The sequence below is a fragment of the Carlito syrichta genome, unplaced genomic scaffold (genome assembly GCF_000164805.1).
Source record: "Carlito syrichta isolate Samal-C Ts95f unplaced genomic scaffold, Tarsius_syrichta-2.0.1 Scaffold308051, whole genome shotgun sequence".
Taxonomy (NCBI): domain Eukaryota; kingdom Metazoa; phylum Chordata; class Mammalia; order Primates; family Tarsiidae; genus Carlito; species Carlito syrichta.
This window is the reverse complement of record NW_007252147.1, coordinates 1,580,097-1,598,821: the sequence shown is the minus strand read 5'-3', so window position 1 is coordinate 1,598,821 and position 18,725 is coordinate 1,580,097. Positions and strand designations below refer to the sequence as shown.

General features: G+C 37.2%; 1 protein-coding gene across 1 annotated transcript in view; it reads left to right on the top strand.

Annotated features, from left to right (window-relative positions):
- LOC110596260 (collagen alpha-1(XXIV) chain-like) overlaps positions 1-18,725 on the top strand; it is an 81,587-nt gene that overhangs the window by 27,937 nt on the left and 34,925 nt on the right. The window contains exons 7-10 of the mRNA XM_021715928.1: positions 12,895-13,002; positions 14,634-14,741; positions 14,834-14,887; positions 15,887-15,949. Coding sequence (XP_021571603.1) covers positions 12,895-13,002; positions 14,634-14,741; positions 14,834-14,887; positions 15,887-15,949 — 333 coding nt within the window. The remainder of the gene's footprint in view (positions 1-12,894; positions 13,003-14,633; positions 14,742-14,833; positions 14,888-15,886; positions 15,950-18,725) is intronic.

The following is an 18,725-nucleotide window of genomic DNA, read 5'->3' as shown; positions in this document are numbered from 1 at the left end:
GCCCAGGCGGGTCTCGACCCCGCGGGCTCAGGCAATTCACTGACCTCAGCCTCCCAAAGGTGCGGGATTACAGGCTGAGCCACCGAGCCCGGCGACAGAATTTTACATTTTTAAAGGAGTCCTTCCGGCTTCAGTATGGAAAAATGGATTGGAAGGAGACAAAACAAGATGCAGGAGACTAAGAAGGAGACTACTTATTGCAGTATTCCAGGCTACAGGTATTCATGGTCTAAACTAATGGAAAGAAGTGAACGGAGTTAGGTAATATTTAGGAGGTGGCTTTAATAGGCTTATTATTCAATTATGAGAAATGAGGGAGAGAGAGACAGCGATATCAAGGGTAACTTCTAAATATCTAACTTGCACAAGAGTCTAACTTAATACCTTATGATGTCAAATGCTGGAGGAGGTTCCAATTTTATGAACAAGGTCATGACAAGTGGAAACAGGAGTGCATAGGAGGCAATTATATATTCTGGGCTGGAGTTAAAAGAGGAGGTTAAATATATTTGAGAGTCGTCAACGTATACATAATGTATTAGTCACGGTCCTGTTAGGAAGCAGATGGAATACTCAACTAGAATTTTGAGAGACTATTTTCAGAAATGTAGACTGGGTTAAGAGAGCCAACAAAGGATATATTGGGGAGCCCAGAGACGATCAACAGAAGGAAGCCATTGCCATTCTTAGACCTAAAAGGGTAAAGGAAAGAAATGATGTTACCAAAATCAAATTGATATCTGAAACTATTGGAAAGGGGCATCCACAGGAGATATAGTTGAGAGTAACCCAGCCACTGACAGAATGCCAAAACTCTCTCTCCTCCTACCTTTCAATATCTTAGTGGTGCAGCCCATGGGCTCACCCCAACTGGAAGCCAGAGGGCAAGAGAACCCAGGTAATGCAGACCATGAAGGTCAGATTCCCAGGACAAACAGAGCAGGGGGCATGAATCACCCTTGGATAAAAATAAAGAAAAACAACCACAAATATTAAGTAAACAATAGGAAGAAGGTCCAGAACCAAGCTTGAGGAACTCTAACATTTAAAAATCAGATAAAGGAGGAATAGGACACTGCACAGAGACTGGGAAGAGTGATCATACTACATAAGAGAAAAAATACAATGTCCTAGAGACTTAAAGAGTAGTTCAAAGAGGAGAAAAATCACCACATATCTAATAATCCTGAAAAATTTGTGTTGGACCTCTGTTTTATCACTTTAGTTTTTGTGGGGATTGTTTTTTGGTTTTGTTTGTTTGTTTTTTGCTACTCCGCATCTTTGTCCCATTTTTATGTCAAGAAATCTCTCTTTTTGAGTCTTGGTGAGAGGCCGTCTTCTACTACATAAGTGAAAAGTTCCAACTCTTACTTTCTAGTCATTTTTCTTGAAACAGAGATGCACACCCTGACCTAGGTCTGACCAGTCAGCTCTACGCACCTTCACAGAGGAAGTTAGTGACACATAGAAGCAAGGAAAGCGGAGATTCTATTCTGGTGGCAGTGGCAATAGCACCAGCAGCTCCCATTTTCCAGGGATGACACTGGCATTAGTAATAGTACTTGATGTCTAGTAGCAGACGTCGTACATGCTTCAGGGCCCAAATTCTGGCCTCCTAACTTCTCTTAAATTCTGCCCACTTTCCAAACCTGGTTCTCCAGGTTTATGAGCTACCAAATTTCTTTTCAGTGCCTCTTCTGCTTAAGTTCTCCAGGGTTAGTTTCTGGTGTTTGCAAGTAAAGACCGTAACTAATACATAAATCCAATGCAATGAAACTATGACCATGTGTCTTACCAAATGCAGGTTGTCCGTAACTTTAGCAAAGAACCATTTAATTTGACGAAGGGGGCAGAAACAGGATTGGAATGCTGGAGGAGAGTAGACAGTGAGAAAATCAAGTGATCACTCCATACAGATCACTCAATGGGGAAGTTTGGTTCCAAAGGAGAAAGTAGAGTGATACCAGAGGATAAACTTAAGGTAGAAATTATTTTTAAATGAAAGAATCCTGAGCCTATTTAAAGACTCCTCAGGCCGGGCTCGGTGGCTCAGCCTGTAATCCCACGCCTTTGGGAGGCTGAGGTGAGTGGATTGCCTGAGCCCGCGGGTTCGAGACCCTCCTGGGCAGGCGAGACCTCACTTCTACAGTAAAATCAAAAAATGAGCCGGGCGTGGTGCTTGTAATTCTGGCTACTCGGAAGGCTGAGGCAGAAGGATCACCAGAGCCCAGCAGGTCGAGGCTGCAGTGGCCGGGAGCGGCCACTGCACTCCAGTCTGGGTGACAGAGAGACTCCAACTCAAAAATACATAAATAAATAAATAAAAAATAAAGACTCCTCAGAGGGCCTAGTAGATATGAAGCTGAATACTTAGTCAAAGAAAGGAGAATCTGAGTAAGAATTAGAAGACAATTCTAGCTCCACTTCCAAAGTTACTCTACTTCCAATTGGGAACCATCAAAAAAAAAAAAAAAAGATTCTGTTCCTTTATGTATAACTAGAAGAGAAATTTTACTGAACTTTGTGATTAAAGAAACTGAAATTAATTACAATAATGTTAAATACTGCTTCAGTAATCCTCCCAGGTTGATGAAGTTGAATGGTATCTGGTATTGTCATTAGTAAGCAATTAACTATCGGATCACAAGTCATCATCTGCTACTTTTTCACATTTTCACAGTCTAAGTTAGAAAAATTTTACATGCATACTTAGGATATTAAGATATCATAAGTGTTGAAATTTTTTGTATCCCTCAAAATAAAAACAAAATAAATTTCCCTTGAAGAATTCTCGTTGTAGCCCTAAGGTTTGCAACAAGCTGTTGGTATTTATGAATATGGAAATATTTTCTATAAATGTCTCCACTCTCTGTAAAGTATTTGATATGAAATTAGAATTAGAATGCTTTATAAGGAATTATTCTGTTGTTAACAATGAAATTAGGTAGCAATGACTAACTGGTCATTAGGAAAAGTGATTTCTAAGAGAATTATTTCTGAAACCTACTGTGGTAATAGAAAAATGACTTAAGGGAAAATGATACCTTCTCTAAATACTAGCAAGTTCCCTGGAATATTTTCAACCGAGGATAAGGACATCTTTCCGTTGGTCTTTAAAAAAAAAAAAAAAATCATGGCACCATGGTGTTTCTTGGCTTACCTTTAAAGACTACTGAGTTTTTCCACTGAGAAAAATATTTATTCTGGGATTTCTAGTATTATGCAACAGCCTGATTTTCCTAAACAATGTTCTTTCTTTTTTTGATGTGGCCACGGCATTAAAGAATTCCTGGCATATTCACTCTCAGTTTCAATGTTTTTTTCAAGCTCACGTGACTGTAACTGAAGGACAGTATTGGGGAAGCTCACAGTTGCCGGTGTGAATTTCCTTCTGTACAAATGAGTGTTTTGAGGCCAGTCAACTTAGCACATCTGTAGTAAATGAGTCTACCATGCTGTTTTCATTGAGTTGGACTTCTGTACAAGTATAGTACCTCAATCATTTAGGAAGAAGGAAAACAACTTTTCCTTGCAAAGGTCATAAATCCATTTGTCACCAAAAGGAAAGCTTTACCAGTCTTTTTATTTTTTTATTGCTACAACTAATAAAACTAGCCATTGAAAAGGATGGAAAGAAACAAAACTAACAACTTGACTTGGGACAAATCAAGGCCTTTCAATCCTGACTTTGCAGTTTGTCAGGTGAACACAGGCTTAAGTGTTGTCTAACATGAGATTCTGTCTTAAAAGAACATTGAAAATCTTGAGTTTTCCGTGTGTGGACTGTGTCCAGTATAAGGAGGAAAAACACACTTCATCAGCCCCCTCATAATCCAGGCATAGGGTAGCAGGACCACCATGCAAGCCTCTATTAGGAACACCAGCTACCCTGCCACCCATCCGGACCGTGTGTTCTCTAGTCTGTGAGCTAGTCACGCTAAAGAAACTTCTGTTTCTAAGATACATTTCTTTCTTCACAATGTTTTGGAGAAAGAAATATACCTGCATCAGACAGATTCGCATTTAGCAAATCCTGTCAACTCTTGATGAAGAGGTTGATTACCCAGTGATGGCTTATCCTGATTGCTACATTTTCCCTCTTTTTCTCATTCCCACTTCTCGTATTGGCCCATTTTCTGCTCATTAAGAACTCTTCCAGAACAAGCAAAGCTCTGTCTATTTGGCAGCTTATTAGCAACAAAATGAAAGATTTGTTAAAGGATGTAACTTACCTTGGTTGAATCTTCAATGCCTTTCAGTCAGATAAAGTTCATACTCTTTACAAAATCATGTTCCTTACTTATCGGGCCTCTGTTTACATTTCCAGACGTATATTATATCTTGCTTTTCATGTGTGCTGTGCATTTCATGTATTTTATAATATCTGCTAACAATTATTAAATATTTACTATATGCCAGTCACTACTCCAGGTGCTAAATATCTATGAAGTTATATACACCCCCCCATATAGATATAGCTGTTATAGCTAGTTTACAGAAAAGGAAGCTGAGACTCAGCCTAAGTAACTTGCCCAAAGTTACACAGACAACAAGTTATAGAACCAGAATTCAAACCAAGCAAGCCAGTGTCAGAGCATGTTCTTAACCACTATGCTATGTTCCTTCAAGTATGGCTAGTTATTTAGACATCCTCCCAAATCCTGTTATTTCCCTCACTTTCTGGCCTTTGTGCATGCAATTTATTCCCTCTGCTTGGAAAACTCTTCCATCTTTCCCTCTAACTTTGTGATTATCTTTCAGGACTTAATTGAACTGTTATCTCCTCCATGCACTTTTCCAGTCAAGGTTAAGCATGTCTGCTCTGAACTTCCATACTCAGTGCACTGCCTCCAATCAGAGCATGGATAATATGGATGCTAATTACTTGTCTTCATTTTTTCTCGCCTGAAACATTGTAAGCCTCTGTAGATCAGGGATTGTGTTTTACTCGTTTTTGTACACTAACACCTTGCATAGTGTCAGGCTCATAGGTCAATAAATTTTTGAGGAATGAATGTTCTTTGCATAGTAGCTATGATCTTAGAGACCCGAGTTGAAAATTTAGGTGTATTAACTATTTAACATCTTAAGCATCATTTATAAAATGGGTATGATATGCCTACTTCATTTTTTTACAAGAATCAAATGAAATACTGTATTAAAGTGCATAGTATACTGCATGCACTTATGAGGTAGCATAATCTTTCCATAATCATAAATATGAATAGTTACACTAATTCATTCATTCTAAAAGTATTTGGCACCTAATATGATTCAGAAGTGGAAGGATACAGCAGTGAACAATTGGCAAAAAAAACTACCCTCATGAAGTTTGGCATGTTCACAGGGTTACTGGAAGATCCAGTAAGATAGGAGGGATAGAGTGTTTGTTATTTTTGAAATAAAAGATGGACATTTATTCATAATGGTGTGAACCTAGACATGTCTAAGAGCCAAAATATAGATTAGATATCTCCTTTCAGTCCTGTTAGTCCTGTGATTGCTTGTTGAGACTTTGGTAAAGGAGATTTCATAGACTACCCTTATTCTGTTCAGTATTATAGTGACATTTGTATTGTTCATTTTTCAGGGTTGATAAACCATCAAGTGTAAATAATTTCTGTGAAGTAAAAACAATGTCAAAATGCCCATATGCCTTAAGGCTGAACAAGAGTTTAGTTTTGTTTAAGTTTGGGAATGGACTTAAGTCAGACAAACCTGTCTTCACTACCTTAAGACTAACCTCAACCCTGCTCTCAGTTCCATAAGTGTTCATATGCTTAGAGATGCAAAACCAAAATTACCTCCTAACTTTAGTATACGGCCCATTCATAAATCTTATTTCTTGCAGTTGGCCACATTACTTATGATTGGCACTATAGGAGAACCTTATGAATGCTACATTATTTATGTGTAATGTAGTCTTGCATATAATCACCTAATAATTACTATTCCACATATTTTTACACAGCCAATTCTTTCCTAGGAGGGATATATTTAGTAAACCAAATAAAATGAGAAATTCCTACTTAAACAGAAGTATTTTGAGTTCCTTGGAGTAAAGGAAGCAGAGTATTACTTTTATAACTCATAGGTTTTCTGGCATAACAAAAAAATACTACTTTTGTTGCCTAATAATTCAGAACAGACACTAATTTTTCGTGTTATAGAAAGTAATTTAATTTTGATTGCTATCTTCTTACCTAGTTAATAACAACATAACAGTACTATATGCACAGAAGAAGCTTGGCAGTAGAAAGAAACTGTTTTTCTAGAAAATTCTCAAGGCAGTACTTTGAAGAAAAATAGTAACTAATTTGAAATTCAGTGTCATTTAAAATCTATTGTTCTACTATTGAGAAATCAATTAAATTGATATCATAAATGTTTGTAATTTTACTCAGTATAATTTTGAAGACAGTATTCCTTAGCTAATCCTCTTTAAAATGTGAATTTCTATTGTTGCCTGGATTTAACACATTTTATTTATTACTTGTTTTTTCAGTATATTTTTTTTCAACCCTCATGGGAATGAGACAGCTAAACCAAGGAGCAGGGAGAATGACAAAGTGACACTGTCTTTAGTATGTCTCACTATTATAAACATATCAGTGATCATATTCCAAAATCTGTCTCTGTGTCTTTTAAGTGTATGCATTTAGCCCGATTTTCCTTCCCAGATCTTTCCACTCAGTTCTAAAATGAAGGCAGACTTAAACTATTTCTTCCTTTCTCCAGAGGGAAGTCAAAGTGAAAGGCAACTCCCTCTTCTTTCCTTAACTGACATCAGATTAAATAAAACAATGCCATAATGCCATTAGTTGCTGACAAACAGAAGGCACTCAATAACAAGTAAGTCCTGTGGTTGTTTTTGTCATTATTAATCCAAGTACTGTTTCCTTAGAGAGCTAATGTGTAGGCAGCCATCAGTTTTAGTCCTGTCAAAACTGACAATGCTTTCCTGCAAGGCTTAAAACTGATTTCAGTAGGGAGATTGGTTCCTCTCTGAGAATAATGGAAGTCTCTGGCCAGGAGACATCATTTACTTTTAGCATTATATTAATTTTTTACTCATGCATCTGTTCTGAGGTAAACTGTTCACTGATTTTAGCCTCTTTTTAAAATTTGCTTGGAATAACTTACGTTTTGAGAATTGTTTTAGACACATCCTTTAAAAGACCCTGGAAATAATGGCTAGAGGTTAACATCTGTTTCTCTTGCAAGCAGAATTAATCACCCATCTGTGTATTCATAATAAGAAATGTTTGTTCTTTACTTGTATGAAACATTGTTTGGAACTTTGTACGGAACACTCTGCTACTATCCTCAAATTTCTCTCTAAGAACCAATATGCACAGTAAATGACTTGGAATATATTCATTGTGCTGGTTTTCCCTAGTGTTCTAGGGGTCAGGATTCAGCACTCTCGTTGGGCTGGGTTAAATGTCTGATAGCGCTACAAGCTAAGTGAAGTTTCTAGTATACAGCCAACCATAAGGACTAGATTTATGGTCCTTTATTATTCTCAGTCAAAATACCTATTGACTTCAGGAGTGTTCAATAGTATCTGAATATATCATATTATCACGTCACCCAAAAGATAAATTATTTTTGTTGGAAAATAAAGATCTCAAAAATTACCTAGAATTACAAGTAAAGTGAAGCAAGGTGGTACTATTTTAGAATTATGAAATCTTGAGTTATCTTAACATCATCTAGGGTAGTCTCTTCACATGATGCATCTCACTGCAACACCCATTACTTCTACAATACATCCAGGAAGAGGAGGCTCACCTTTCAAGCCAACCCACTAATTTTTTAAAAATTCTTACACTGATCTACATCTGTATCTTAGCTTTTCAATGGGTTTAACACTAGAGTTACTCTTAGTCTAAGGCTATTTGACTTTTTTCCTTGCTTACATGCCTTTCCTTCCATCTTGTATACATAACCTTTAAAAATCTGCTTTCTCTGCAGGTCATTGATTTCTTTAGTCTTTCAACTGTTTTTATTTTTATTGGGAAAGGTGCTAGTCATCAGAATTTTGTTTTTAAAATTTGCCTTTCTTGTAAAGTCATATTCCTATTAGAGACCCGGTCATTGGTATAACACCTGTGTCTTTTCTGAACACTTTTTAAGTTTTATATCCTAGTCTCAAGTGACTGTGACTGGATTTGCTTTCATGTGCATTAATGAACTCTAAAATGGCACCATCTCGTGACCCCAGGGTTTTCAACATTCATGAGAAAAGTACACTACCAGAGATACGTTACAAAAAGGCTCACAGACCAAATTAAAACAAATGTAAAACACATCGAAGCAAAGGGAAAGAAATAGGATAGGTTAATACACTTAGGATAAGGCACAGACAGCTTGGAAGAACCACAACATTTTAATCCTAAATTCACAATAAGGATTTATTTTCCTTCTCTCTCCCTCTCCCTCCCCCCACCCTCCTTCTTTCCCCCACCCGTGTGTGTGTGTGTGTGTGTGTGTGTGTGTGTGTGTGTGTGTGTGTGTGTCTCATTTTCTCATCTCACTTCTCTCCCTCCTTGAGGATTTTGCCTTTATAAAATATTCAGTGCTGTTAATATTGAGAAATGATGGGAGATAAAATGGTTGACATGGGTTGGAACAAAAAAGACTTAAAAGCCAAGCTAAGGAGTGTGAATCTATCTTATATGTACCCTCTGTGTAAGCACCCAGCATTGGGTATGGTACCTAGTAGATATAAAAAAAATTGTTTCAATGAGTTTTGTGGTCATCAAAAAAAATCTATTTAGAAGGGTCATTTTAAAAACATATTTTTTTGTACCATAAGTAAGAGAATAATAAAATATGTGATGACATAATTTGCAGAAAATATTATTTGGGGAAAAAGGAAAATGATTCAAAATTGCTTTACTTTTTAAATATTATCTCAACCAGGCCTTCCACAGAAATTACTTTAGTCTATCTCGAACCAAATCATCTCTCTTACTTAAACCTTAGGGCAATATCTTTGTTTTAAAATCTAGTTCCTTCCCGCTGATTTCTTTTCTGATTACCACTTCCCCTCCTCAGAACCTCTCTAGTATTTACTTTGTATCTCTCTTCTCATCTGGAAAGGTGTTTGACATTTTTGCCTTCATTATAATTATTCAGACATTACATTCTTTTTCATTTAATTTTAAGCTTTTTAAAAATAAGAACTATATATTATTCATCTATATTCCTTAGAGGGCTTCCCATGGTACCTTCCTCACATATAGATGATATTCAGTAAATATGTGTTGAATGCATGGAAAAATTAATGTAAAACACAATTTAGTATCTTAGAAATCAACTCAAAGTAACAATCATCTCCTAGAAGAGAGATCAGCAAACTTCTGTAAATATGAATAAATACTTTAGGCTTTGCAGGGCAAGAAACAAAATTAAGGGTATTACTTAGGAACTTATGTAACAAACAGAAAATTTTTCACAAATTTTTCATTTATGACACTAAAATATAATAACTCAGTACAAATTTTTGTAAAACAAGTCTACTGATGATAAAAATGGCATTCTTTGGAGGGGATAACATTTAGCTTATTACAATTCTCTATCATCAAAATTTTCTGCTTGTCTATTAATGTTGACCTGTAATAAGATTTTGCATATTTTATATATTTCATCTTTGAAAATCTTTTCACACACGTAGATATTTCCAAATACAACAGTTCGTGAACATTTTTACATTGCTTGGAAGGAATTTATAGGATTCTATTAGGTTCTTCTCTTTATACATGTCTTTGAGCATGTTTTTCCATTGTAGCTTAATCTTTCCAACTGAAGGTTAGGTGGAAACACCTCAAGTGCATAGTCAAATAGATTTTGAAATATAGAAATTTCTTGCATCTAGGCTTAAAATGTGCTGCTGAAACTAAACAGCTCAGAAAATCTACTCACTGAAAATTTGTATAAGAATGGAGATGTCACTTTTGTTTTAATTTGTAGCAGTACAGGAAGTATATAAAGTTGGTTAACATTACTTGTGATTCAAATGTTATTTGTCCTTAAAATTACTTTCCCACAGTATATGCCTCACATATAAGCCCTGTTGTGCCTTGTAATTCTAAGTTTAATTCAATAAATAAACATTATAAAATTTGCAGCAAAACCATTCCAAAGCCATTCATTGCTCAGTAGTTTGAAGTCATTCAGAAAAACTTCAATCTCAGTCTCAAAAAATCTCAATAAACTTTACCCCTGCTAAGGCATGAAACTACTGTGTAATAGGACAAATCAAGGTATTCCATTTCTATTTCTGACAAAAAATAATCTGAATTAACGAAAGTTAAATCCACAAGAGCCCATGACACTACAGGCTCAAGAACACATGCTAGATTCAAATACTTTCCTCAGAGTGGCTGATGGTGAATAATATAATGAATATCCATAACTTGAAAAACCGTACATTTTTACAAGCTTTGTAAACTTATCTAATAACTGTTTTCTTATCTATAGCCCCTTAGCAGATTCCATTTCCAGTTGCATTGATTTAGTATTTTCTTAACTTTGAAAATATTCTCACTTGTCGTCATGCCCCCAGACTGCTTATACGAGTTGACCTTGCAACCTCTTCAAACTTAGCATTGACTCCTTGTCTGAACAACTGAGATGTATTGGTGACTTCTGTTGACTCATCAAGAACTAACAGCTGGGCTCCGTGGCTCAGCCTGTAATCCCGTGCCTTTGGGAGGCTGAGGTGAGTGGATTGCCTGAGCCTGTGGGTTCGAGGCCCACCTGGGCAGGAAGACCTCATCTCTACAATAAATCAAAAAATCAGCCGGGCGTGGTAGCGCATGCCTGTAATTCCGGCTACTTGGAAGGCTGAGGCGGAAGGATCGCCGGAGCCCAGCAGGTCAAGGCTGCGGTGGCCGGGAGCGGCCACTGCACTCAAGTCTGGGTGACAGAATGAGACTCCAACTCAAAAAAAAAAAAAAAAAAAAAAAAAACTAACGAGTGCCGTGGGTGGGGAGAGAGAAAAAAAAAAAAACAAGGAAAACACCTGAAAACATTTACCTTGTTTTTTAATTGGCTATTGATGCCGCTCCAGTGTGCTCAACATTTCAAGCAATTGTTCTTGTCAAAAGACTAACAATCTTAAACAAGTTTATTTTTTGTTATGCAACTTAATTAAGTCATCATCAGTAAGGGACTTTCCTTGTTAAGCTAGCAAATTAAATGAACACTTAGAAATTTAAGGTTTTTTTTTTTTTTAGTTTAAAAAAGATATGGGGTACAATTCAGTGTTAGGTATACAAATGTTCATTTTGCAGGCACCCTTGTTGATGAGGTGTGCCCCACCACCACCTCCACTGGCAGTTTCCCGCTACTGCCAATCCGTTTCTTACAGTATTACAGTAATCGTTCAAGGTCCACTTAGGAGTGAGAACATGTGATAGTTCTTTGCAGAAACTTACTTTAGTTGCAGCCTCATTTTTATTTTTTTGTGAGGAACTTCTGTTATGATAAAATACTCCATATTGCATTTTCTAATTCTTCTGAGTGTTGCAATCCTGTGAGGTAGGAATATTGTATTGAGTGCTTGGTCTAATAATGTTGATGTATCTTGTGTATATTTTAGGCATAGCTGCGGTGTCATTGCATAATAAATACAAGACTTTGCCATCTAATTTGGTGACAAAATAGTTCACATTCTGTTGTGCCTTAAGACACAACATTCAACATTCACTTTTCTTCTTTTGATATGATAGGTTGGCAGTAAAATAAACAGTTATAGTAAGACACTGGTAGTAAAATAAATAGTTATAGTAAGACAATATATGTTGCACTTGAAACACTGTCAGATTGAAACTGCATTCCTGCAACTTGCTGTGCTCTAAACAGCAAGGAAAAGCAATGAGGGTGCCACGTAAGGTCTCTGCCATAACTGCTCAGCTCCGCTACCACAGTGCAAAAGCAACCATAGTCAGAACATGAAGGAACGAGCATGGCCTTGTTCCAATAAAACTTTATTTATACATGCTGAAATTTTAATTTCACATAATTATCACGTCTTTAAAAATTATTGTTCTTTTGCTTTTTTTTACTATTTAAAAATGTGAAAACTATTCTTAGCTCATGAGCTCTACGTGAACAAGTAATGGACTGGATTTGGTTTGCAAACTATAGTTTGCCAACTCTGATTTACGATTTGGTTTTAAGGATATGCTATTTGCTTGATTAACTTTACTTCCATTCAAACTATTGTTAGCAAATTTTCTTTAATCATGTATGACTGAGAAATAGAATTCTCCTCTTAAAAGGACTTTAATCAGTCATTAGAGTTGTCATGTACAACTCTATAACACAAAAGTTAGAATACAACAAACAAGCCTGGACAACATAGTAAAACCTGATCTCTATCAAAAAAAAAAAAAAAAATTAGCAGGGCATAGTGGTGTGTACCTGTAGTCCCCACTACTCGAGGATGAGGCAGAAGGATTACCTGAGCCCAGGAGGACAGGGCTGTAGTGAGTCTTGATCATGCCACTGCACTCCAGCCTGGGCAACAGAGTGAGATCCCGACTCAAAAAAAGAATATAACAAACATACTTTACACCGAGGCTACATAAGTAAGAAGGTACTGGCACACTTTGTAGTGCCTCAGTGTTTTCATTATAAAAACCCAAGTTTATTGCATTAACTGTAATTAGAGATTTCAGGTGAGTGGTGGATTTTCCCAAATGTTATTATTTAAACATTTCACTTATTTGGGAAAGAAGCCCAGGAGGATTCTCAAGCCTGGGCAGTATGTCAACAGCAGCCTTTCAGAATATAATCCTTCCTACATTTACTGAGTCTCAAACCAATAGATTGGTTTTCTAGGAACTTCCCCAGTTTTCATTTCTTATCTCTGTTATTTAGGGCATCAGAGGCAACCCAGGAAGAACAGGACTGGCCGGGCCTCCAGGTCCTCGAGGAGTAAAGGGCTCATCAGGCCTGCCAGGAAGCCCAGGAGTTCTGGGCCCAAAGGTACTTTAATATTTGTTCTGATTGATGAGCAGTGTTGGCCATCCTTACTGGCCCCGAGTTTATGGGCTAGATCACAGGGTGGTGAGATTCATAACTTTTAATAAAACTTGGTTAATAATAAAAACACATTAGGGAAGAGGAAAGTGTGGCCTTGATATGTCTATCTCCCATGATGGCTGCAGTGCATGTAATTTGACATAACAACTCATTAACCCAGGACTAGCAGGGATTTTAAAACGCCATCTTTAACTCATTTGGGTTCTTCTTCCTTCTCTGTCATCTACCTTTTCTTCCAAAACAGAAGACTCTTATTTACTTCCAGATACATGCTTTCTCAAATATACTTTCTGTTTCTCTAACTCTGAGCTTAACCAACCAATTAGTAACAGTACAGATAATATTTTAGAGTCAGAGTAACAGTAACTTTGTCTTGCATTAGCATTCATTGCATGGAGTACGGTCACATGACAATAGACTTTCCAGAAAAACTCCTCTTAGAAATATCTCGTTGCAGGATTGACCCAGACAGCTTGAGATTAGTTCAGTATCTAAAACTTTTTCATAAAAGCCTAGGGCACCTTTATCATTATTACCTCTTAACTTGGTTTTCACAATTATACTTACAGAGAGTTTTTAGATTTCTGACCCACATGGGTAAACTGAAGATGATGACCCAGTTGCTTCCTGTTTACAAATTTAGCCTTTAGAATAAACAATGAATTATACATTCATTTTATACTATGAATATCCTTTTCTTCTAAAATTTAAGGCGTTTGAACACATGCTAAAACTAGAAAAATAAGAAAGATTCCTACCCCTCATGTGTGAATCTGCATTAAAAACAATCCATATTTGTCAAGTCATAAAACTATAGCTTTGTCTCAAGACAGTAAAAAATAATTTGCTAATTTTAAAGACTCTTTGGCCAAGGTCTACCAAAAATCACTTTTCATTAACCTGTCTCTGAAGTCCTCCTGATTCCTGTTTACTTTTAGAAATGATGTGAAAAAAATATTCCAACTCTCATTTCAAAAACAAAAAAATAAAATAAGTGTGAAAAGTCTTGACTTAAAAAAAATACAATGATGATTAAGTATATACTTAAAGTAAACTTTTAAGGAATAAAGACTGTTTATATAACAGGAAGTTAGGGAAACAGATGATGGCATTTTTAATGATAGAATTGAAAATATAATCATGACTAAAACCAGGATTCACACTTCAGGAGACTACTCTGTTTCTGGTATCAGATAGCTGAATCATCTCCAGATGGTAGGAAAAACTGAAAATTAATATCAACTCATAGTACAGATTGTATCACATATGAATGCACTCTCCACATGCCACACCTCATCACCCTCCCTGAAGCTCTAAAATCCCTCTCCCAGGTTTATAAGTTTTCCCCCTTCCCTCTTATTTCCACACTTATCATCACAGTCTCTGGAAATTTTTTTCTCACTGCTACACTTCGTGTTCATTATCATTAAATATCACTTGTGTGGATCATGAAGAATGTGGTTGCTCCAGGGCCCTGTACCATGCCTAAGGATAGGTCTTATTTGGGTTTTATTTAAAAGCCCATCTATTTATACATTCTGAAGTTAAGATCACCTATCTTGTTCTGTCCATAGGGTGAACAAGGGCTACCTGGCCAACCTGGAACACAAGGTAATAGAGGTCACAGAGGAGCACAAGGTGATCAAGGACCATGTGGAGAGCCTGGCCTGAAGGGACAGCCTGTATGTACCACCTCAGAGAGTCACCAAGCGCTCATTCTGCAGACCAGACCACCGTTCTACAATAGTGATTATCATGTCTCTTCACATTGCAGGGAGAACATGGTGTTCAAGGCTTGACAGGTTTCCAAGGATTCCCAGGCCCCAAAGTATGTTTACATATTTTCTGCTAGTCTTCTAGCTATCGAGAAAAAAGATATTGAAATATTGATAGTCTCTGTCTTGAGCTTTTATTATTTGATCTGCAAAATTTCAGTTGGTACAATGTTATATATTTGAGTTTTGAATATGTTAATTTTATTTATAACTATATGTTTTTCCTAGCAATTTTATCATAGGATTGGTTTTGTTCCCGCTCATAATTTTTTCCCAAGAAATTTTTTATGAAGATCTCAAACTCAGGCAAAGCGGGGACCAAAGGGAGGTCCAAACTTTACCTGTACTATGACCACTTGTATACCTACCTAATCCAGAATTGTACCCCACATCTTAAAAATAAAATAAAACTTTAAAATTATAGGGCCGAGTGTGGTGGCTCAAAACTGTAATCCCAGCACTTTGGGAGACTGAGCCGAGAAGATTACCTGAGCCCAGGGGTTCAAGACCAGCCTGGGCAACTTGGTGAGACCTCGTCTCTACAATATATCAAAAATTAGCCAGGTGTGGTAGCACGTGCCTGTAGTTCCAGCTACTTGGAAGGCTGAGGCAGAAGGATCGCCTGAGCCCACCAGGTCGATACTGGGGTGGCCATGAGCGAGCCACTGTACTCCCGCCTGGGCGACAGAGTGAGGCTCTGACTCAAAAAAATAAAAAAGAAAAGAAAATTTTCAAACATGGCAAAGCTGAGAGAATTTCACAGTGAGCACCTATACCCACTACCTGGATTTCACCGTTAATACTTTAGCCTGTTTGCGTTATCATGTGGCTATCTAGCTATCTATCCCTCTCTTCCTCCCTTTTGGTGTATTTCTAAGTAAATAGCACCCCAAAGTACACTCTCTCCTAAATCCTTCAGCATGCAAATCCACTGTTACATCCCATTTTTTTAGAGAGCCAATTCTTGATAGATTGGTATGAGATTATTTTACTTGTAGCATGTTCATATAAAGCTAAAATTTTTATCTTCTTGCTTTTTATTGAATGTCTAGGGTCCTGAGGGGAATGCTGGCATTGTTGGAATATCAGGCCCTAAAGGTCCTGTTGGACAGAGAGTGAGTGTAAAGTTATTCTGCCTACCCAGAAACTGTGGTTCTTTGCTTATTGTAGGGCTTAAGAGCTCTAAAATTAATATACTTCAAATAAAAATGACTTTTAAGATAGAAACTCATACAAGTACATGCAGAGTTCAACCTTTTGCAGATCATATATTTTGAGCAAAACACCTCACAGACCACCCGTACTTCCCAGCTTTTACTTTAAAAAAAGAGGAATCATCAGAATCACTGTGAGGGCTGGATATTTATTAACTCACACCAGGCACCAAAACGTTAGGCAGTTTCATATTATGTGCGTTACTACAACCAGAGACCACCCCCATGCACCACCTGGCTTGCGTATGACCAGAGCTCTTCAGCCCACACTTTGAAAAATATTTCCTGATAGCTCTGATTTCCCGGCTCAGGGGCAGGTATCCCAAGAGAGTGATGAGGAACTGCTTAAAGAGTTGCAAAAATCGCTGGGTGTGGCTCACACCTGTAATCCCAGAACTTTGAGAGGCAAAAGGATTGCCTGAACCCCAGGGCTTCGAGACCAGCCTGGGCAACTTGGCAGAACCTCATTTCTACAATAAATCAAAAAGTTAGCCTGATGTAGTGGTGTGTGCCGATAGTTCCAGATACTTGGAAGGCTGAGGTAGAAGGAGGTTGAGTCTGCGGTAGCCGTGATCAGGACACTGCACTCCAGCCCGGACAACAGAGCAAGACCTTGAATCAATCAATCAATTGAATAAATAAATAAGTTGTAAAACTCAGGGTCTGAAGAATTCTTGTTAGCAGTTTAGAGCTTGTCATTGCTAACTTAGAGAATATAAATAAGACAAATAAGCTACCAGTCGTTAGTGATTTTAGTTTTGGATTTTTTTTTTCTTTGTGTTAGTTTTTCTTAGTCACAGCCTCCTAATTGATGGAATGGTTTATAAAATGAAAAAAAAAAGTTTAAAACTTGAAATAATGGTTTTGCTGTAATAATAGCATCTCTATGACTACCAGCAGTTTGCTAGGGTGAGTATGGAGAGAACAGAGAGGAAGAAGGGAATCTCCAAGAACTTTTAAATGAAAGTCAAATTTTTGAAGCCCTACATTCCTTCCTAACTCTCACAATAGGTTATTTTCAATAATACAAAAAGCAGTAGTGTCATGGGGATTGTTTGTTTAAAGACCCTTCTCAACATTTCTTCAGGTATAAATGTGTTCGTTATTTTCATGATTTCCGAAGAATGAAAGAAAGTTGGTGATTTTATGAAAAGTTCAAGTTTGTATTACCCACAGATAGGTTATGTACAGATAGAGTTCTTTATGATAAATACTGCTTTTGAGTTCTTATTTACATTGTTCCCTCCATTAATTAAACCTATTCATTCTAGTTTTATTAAGGTCTTAGTTAAATCCTTGCTGATATTGTCAAAAAGAAGTTGGCTGCCCACCTAGCACCTGTCCTAAACAGAGTCCCTCGAAATGCTACATCAGGAACTAACCTTATATTGCTTTGTGGGTCCAGAAGTTTTATCAACTCATGAATAGTAAAGTTCTGATAATTTGCTCACACATTCTAATTTAAAAGCACTGATATTCATTTATTAGGCCATCATAAGAGACAAGTGAAAAGTTCTGAAAGATTACTATTTAGCAGGAAACTGTTATGTACTAGGTACTGGTGTTCAGTCTGTGCCCCCTTTCTCATTTAATTCTTGTAAAAATCCTATCACAGATACTATCATCCCCATTAAGCAGGTGAGGAAACTAAGTCTCTGAAAGATAATTTGCTCAAGACTGTATATGACTAATACATAGAGGAGCCAAAGTTTGAACTCACATCTGACTGACCAAATCATATAAGTTGCTTGCTAATTGTGGAATTAGCATATAGAATGGAGGCCGGGCTCAGTGGCTCAACCTGTAATTCCAGCACTTTGGGATACTGAGGTGAGTGGATTGCCTGAGCCTGCAGGTTTGAGACCCACTTGGGCAACTTGGCAAGACCTCATCTCTACAATAAATCAAAAATTAGCCGGGCGTGGTAGCGCGTGCCTATAGTTCCAGCTACTTGGAAGGCTGAGGCAGAAGGATCGCCGGAGCCCAGCGGGTCGAGCCTGCAGTGGCTGGGAGCGTCCACTGCACTCCAGTCTGGGTGACAGAGTGAGACTCCAACTCAAAAAAAAAAAAAAGAATATAGAATGGATATTAAATGGCCTAGTACCCAGTTCTTGACTCTAAGTCAGTAAATATTTGATAATAAAATAAAATTAATTGAACTAGGAAATCTGGATGAATTGTTCTCCATTAAAAGATGAATTTATACAGAAAATTGGTATCCACCAAAAACTATAATACCCTGTCTTTGGAACACATTTAGATAAATAAATAATGTTTTGGCTGTTTGGGGGCACTTTTTCTAGAGTCCATGTGTCCCTCGCCATTCTTTTAACAAATTATTATTTCAGACTCTCATCACAGTTAAGTTTATTTATTAGATTAAAGCTTTCTTGGCTTTTTTTCAGGGATAAACCATTTCCAAAGTATACATCGATTAGGTCAAGAAATAAAGTTTCTTGACTTGATTGTAGATCTTTGAAATTTGAGTATTATATTTACAAATTTTTGCTTAGTTGATCTTTGTGTTTAAAAGTGAATTCATAAGCCGGGCTCGGTAGCTCAGCCTGTAATCCCGCACCTTTGGGAGGCTGAGGTTAGTGGATTGCCTGAGCCCGCGGGTTCGAGACCCACCTGGGCAACTTGGTGAGACCTCATCTCTACAATAAATCCAAAATGA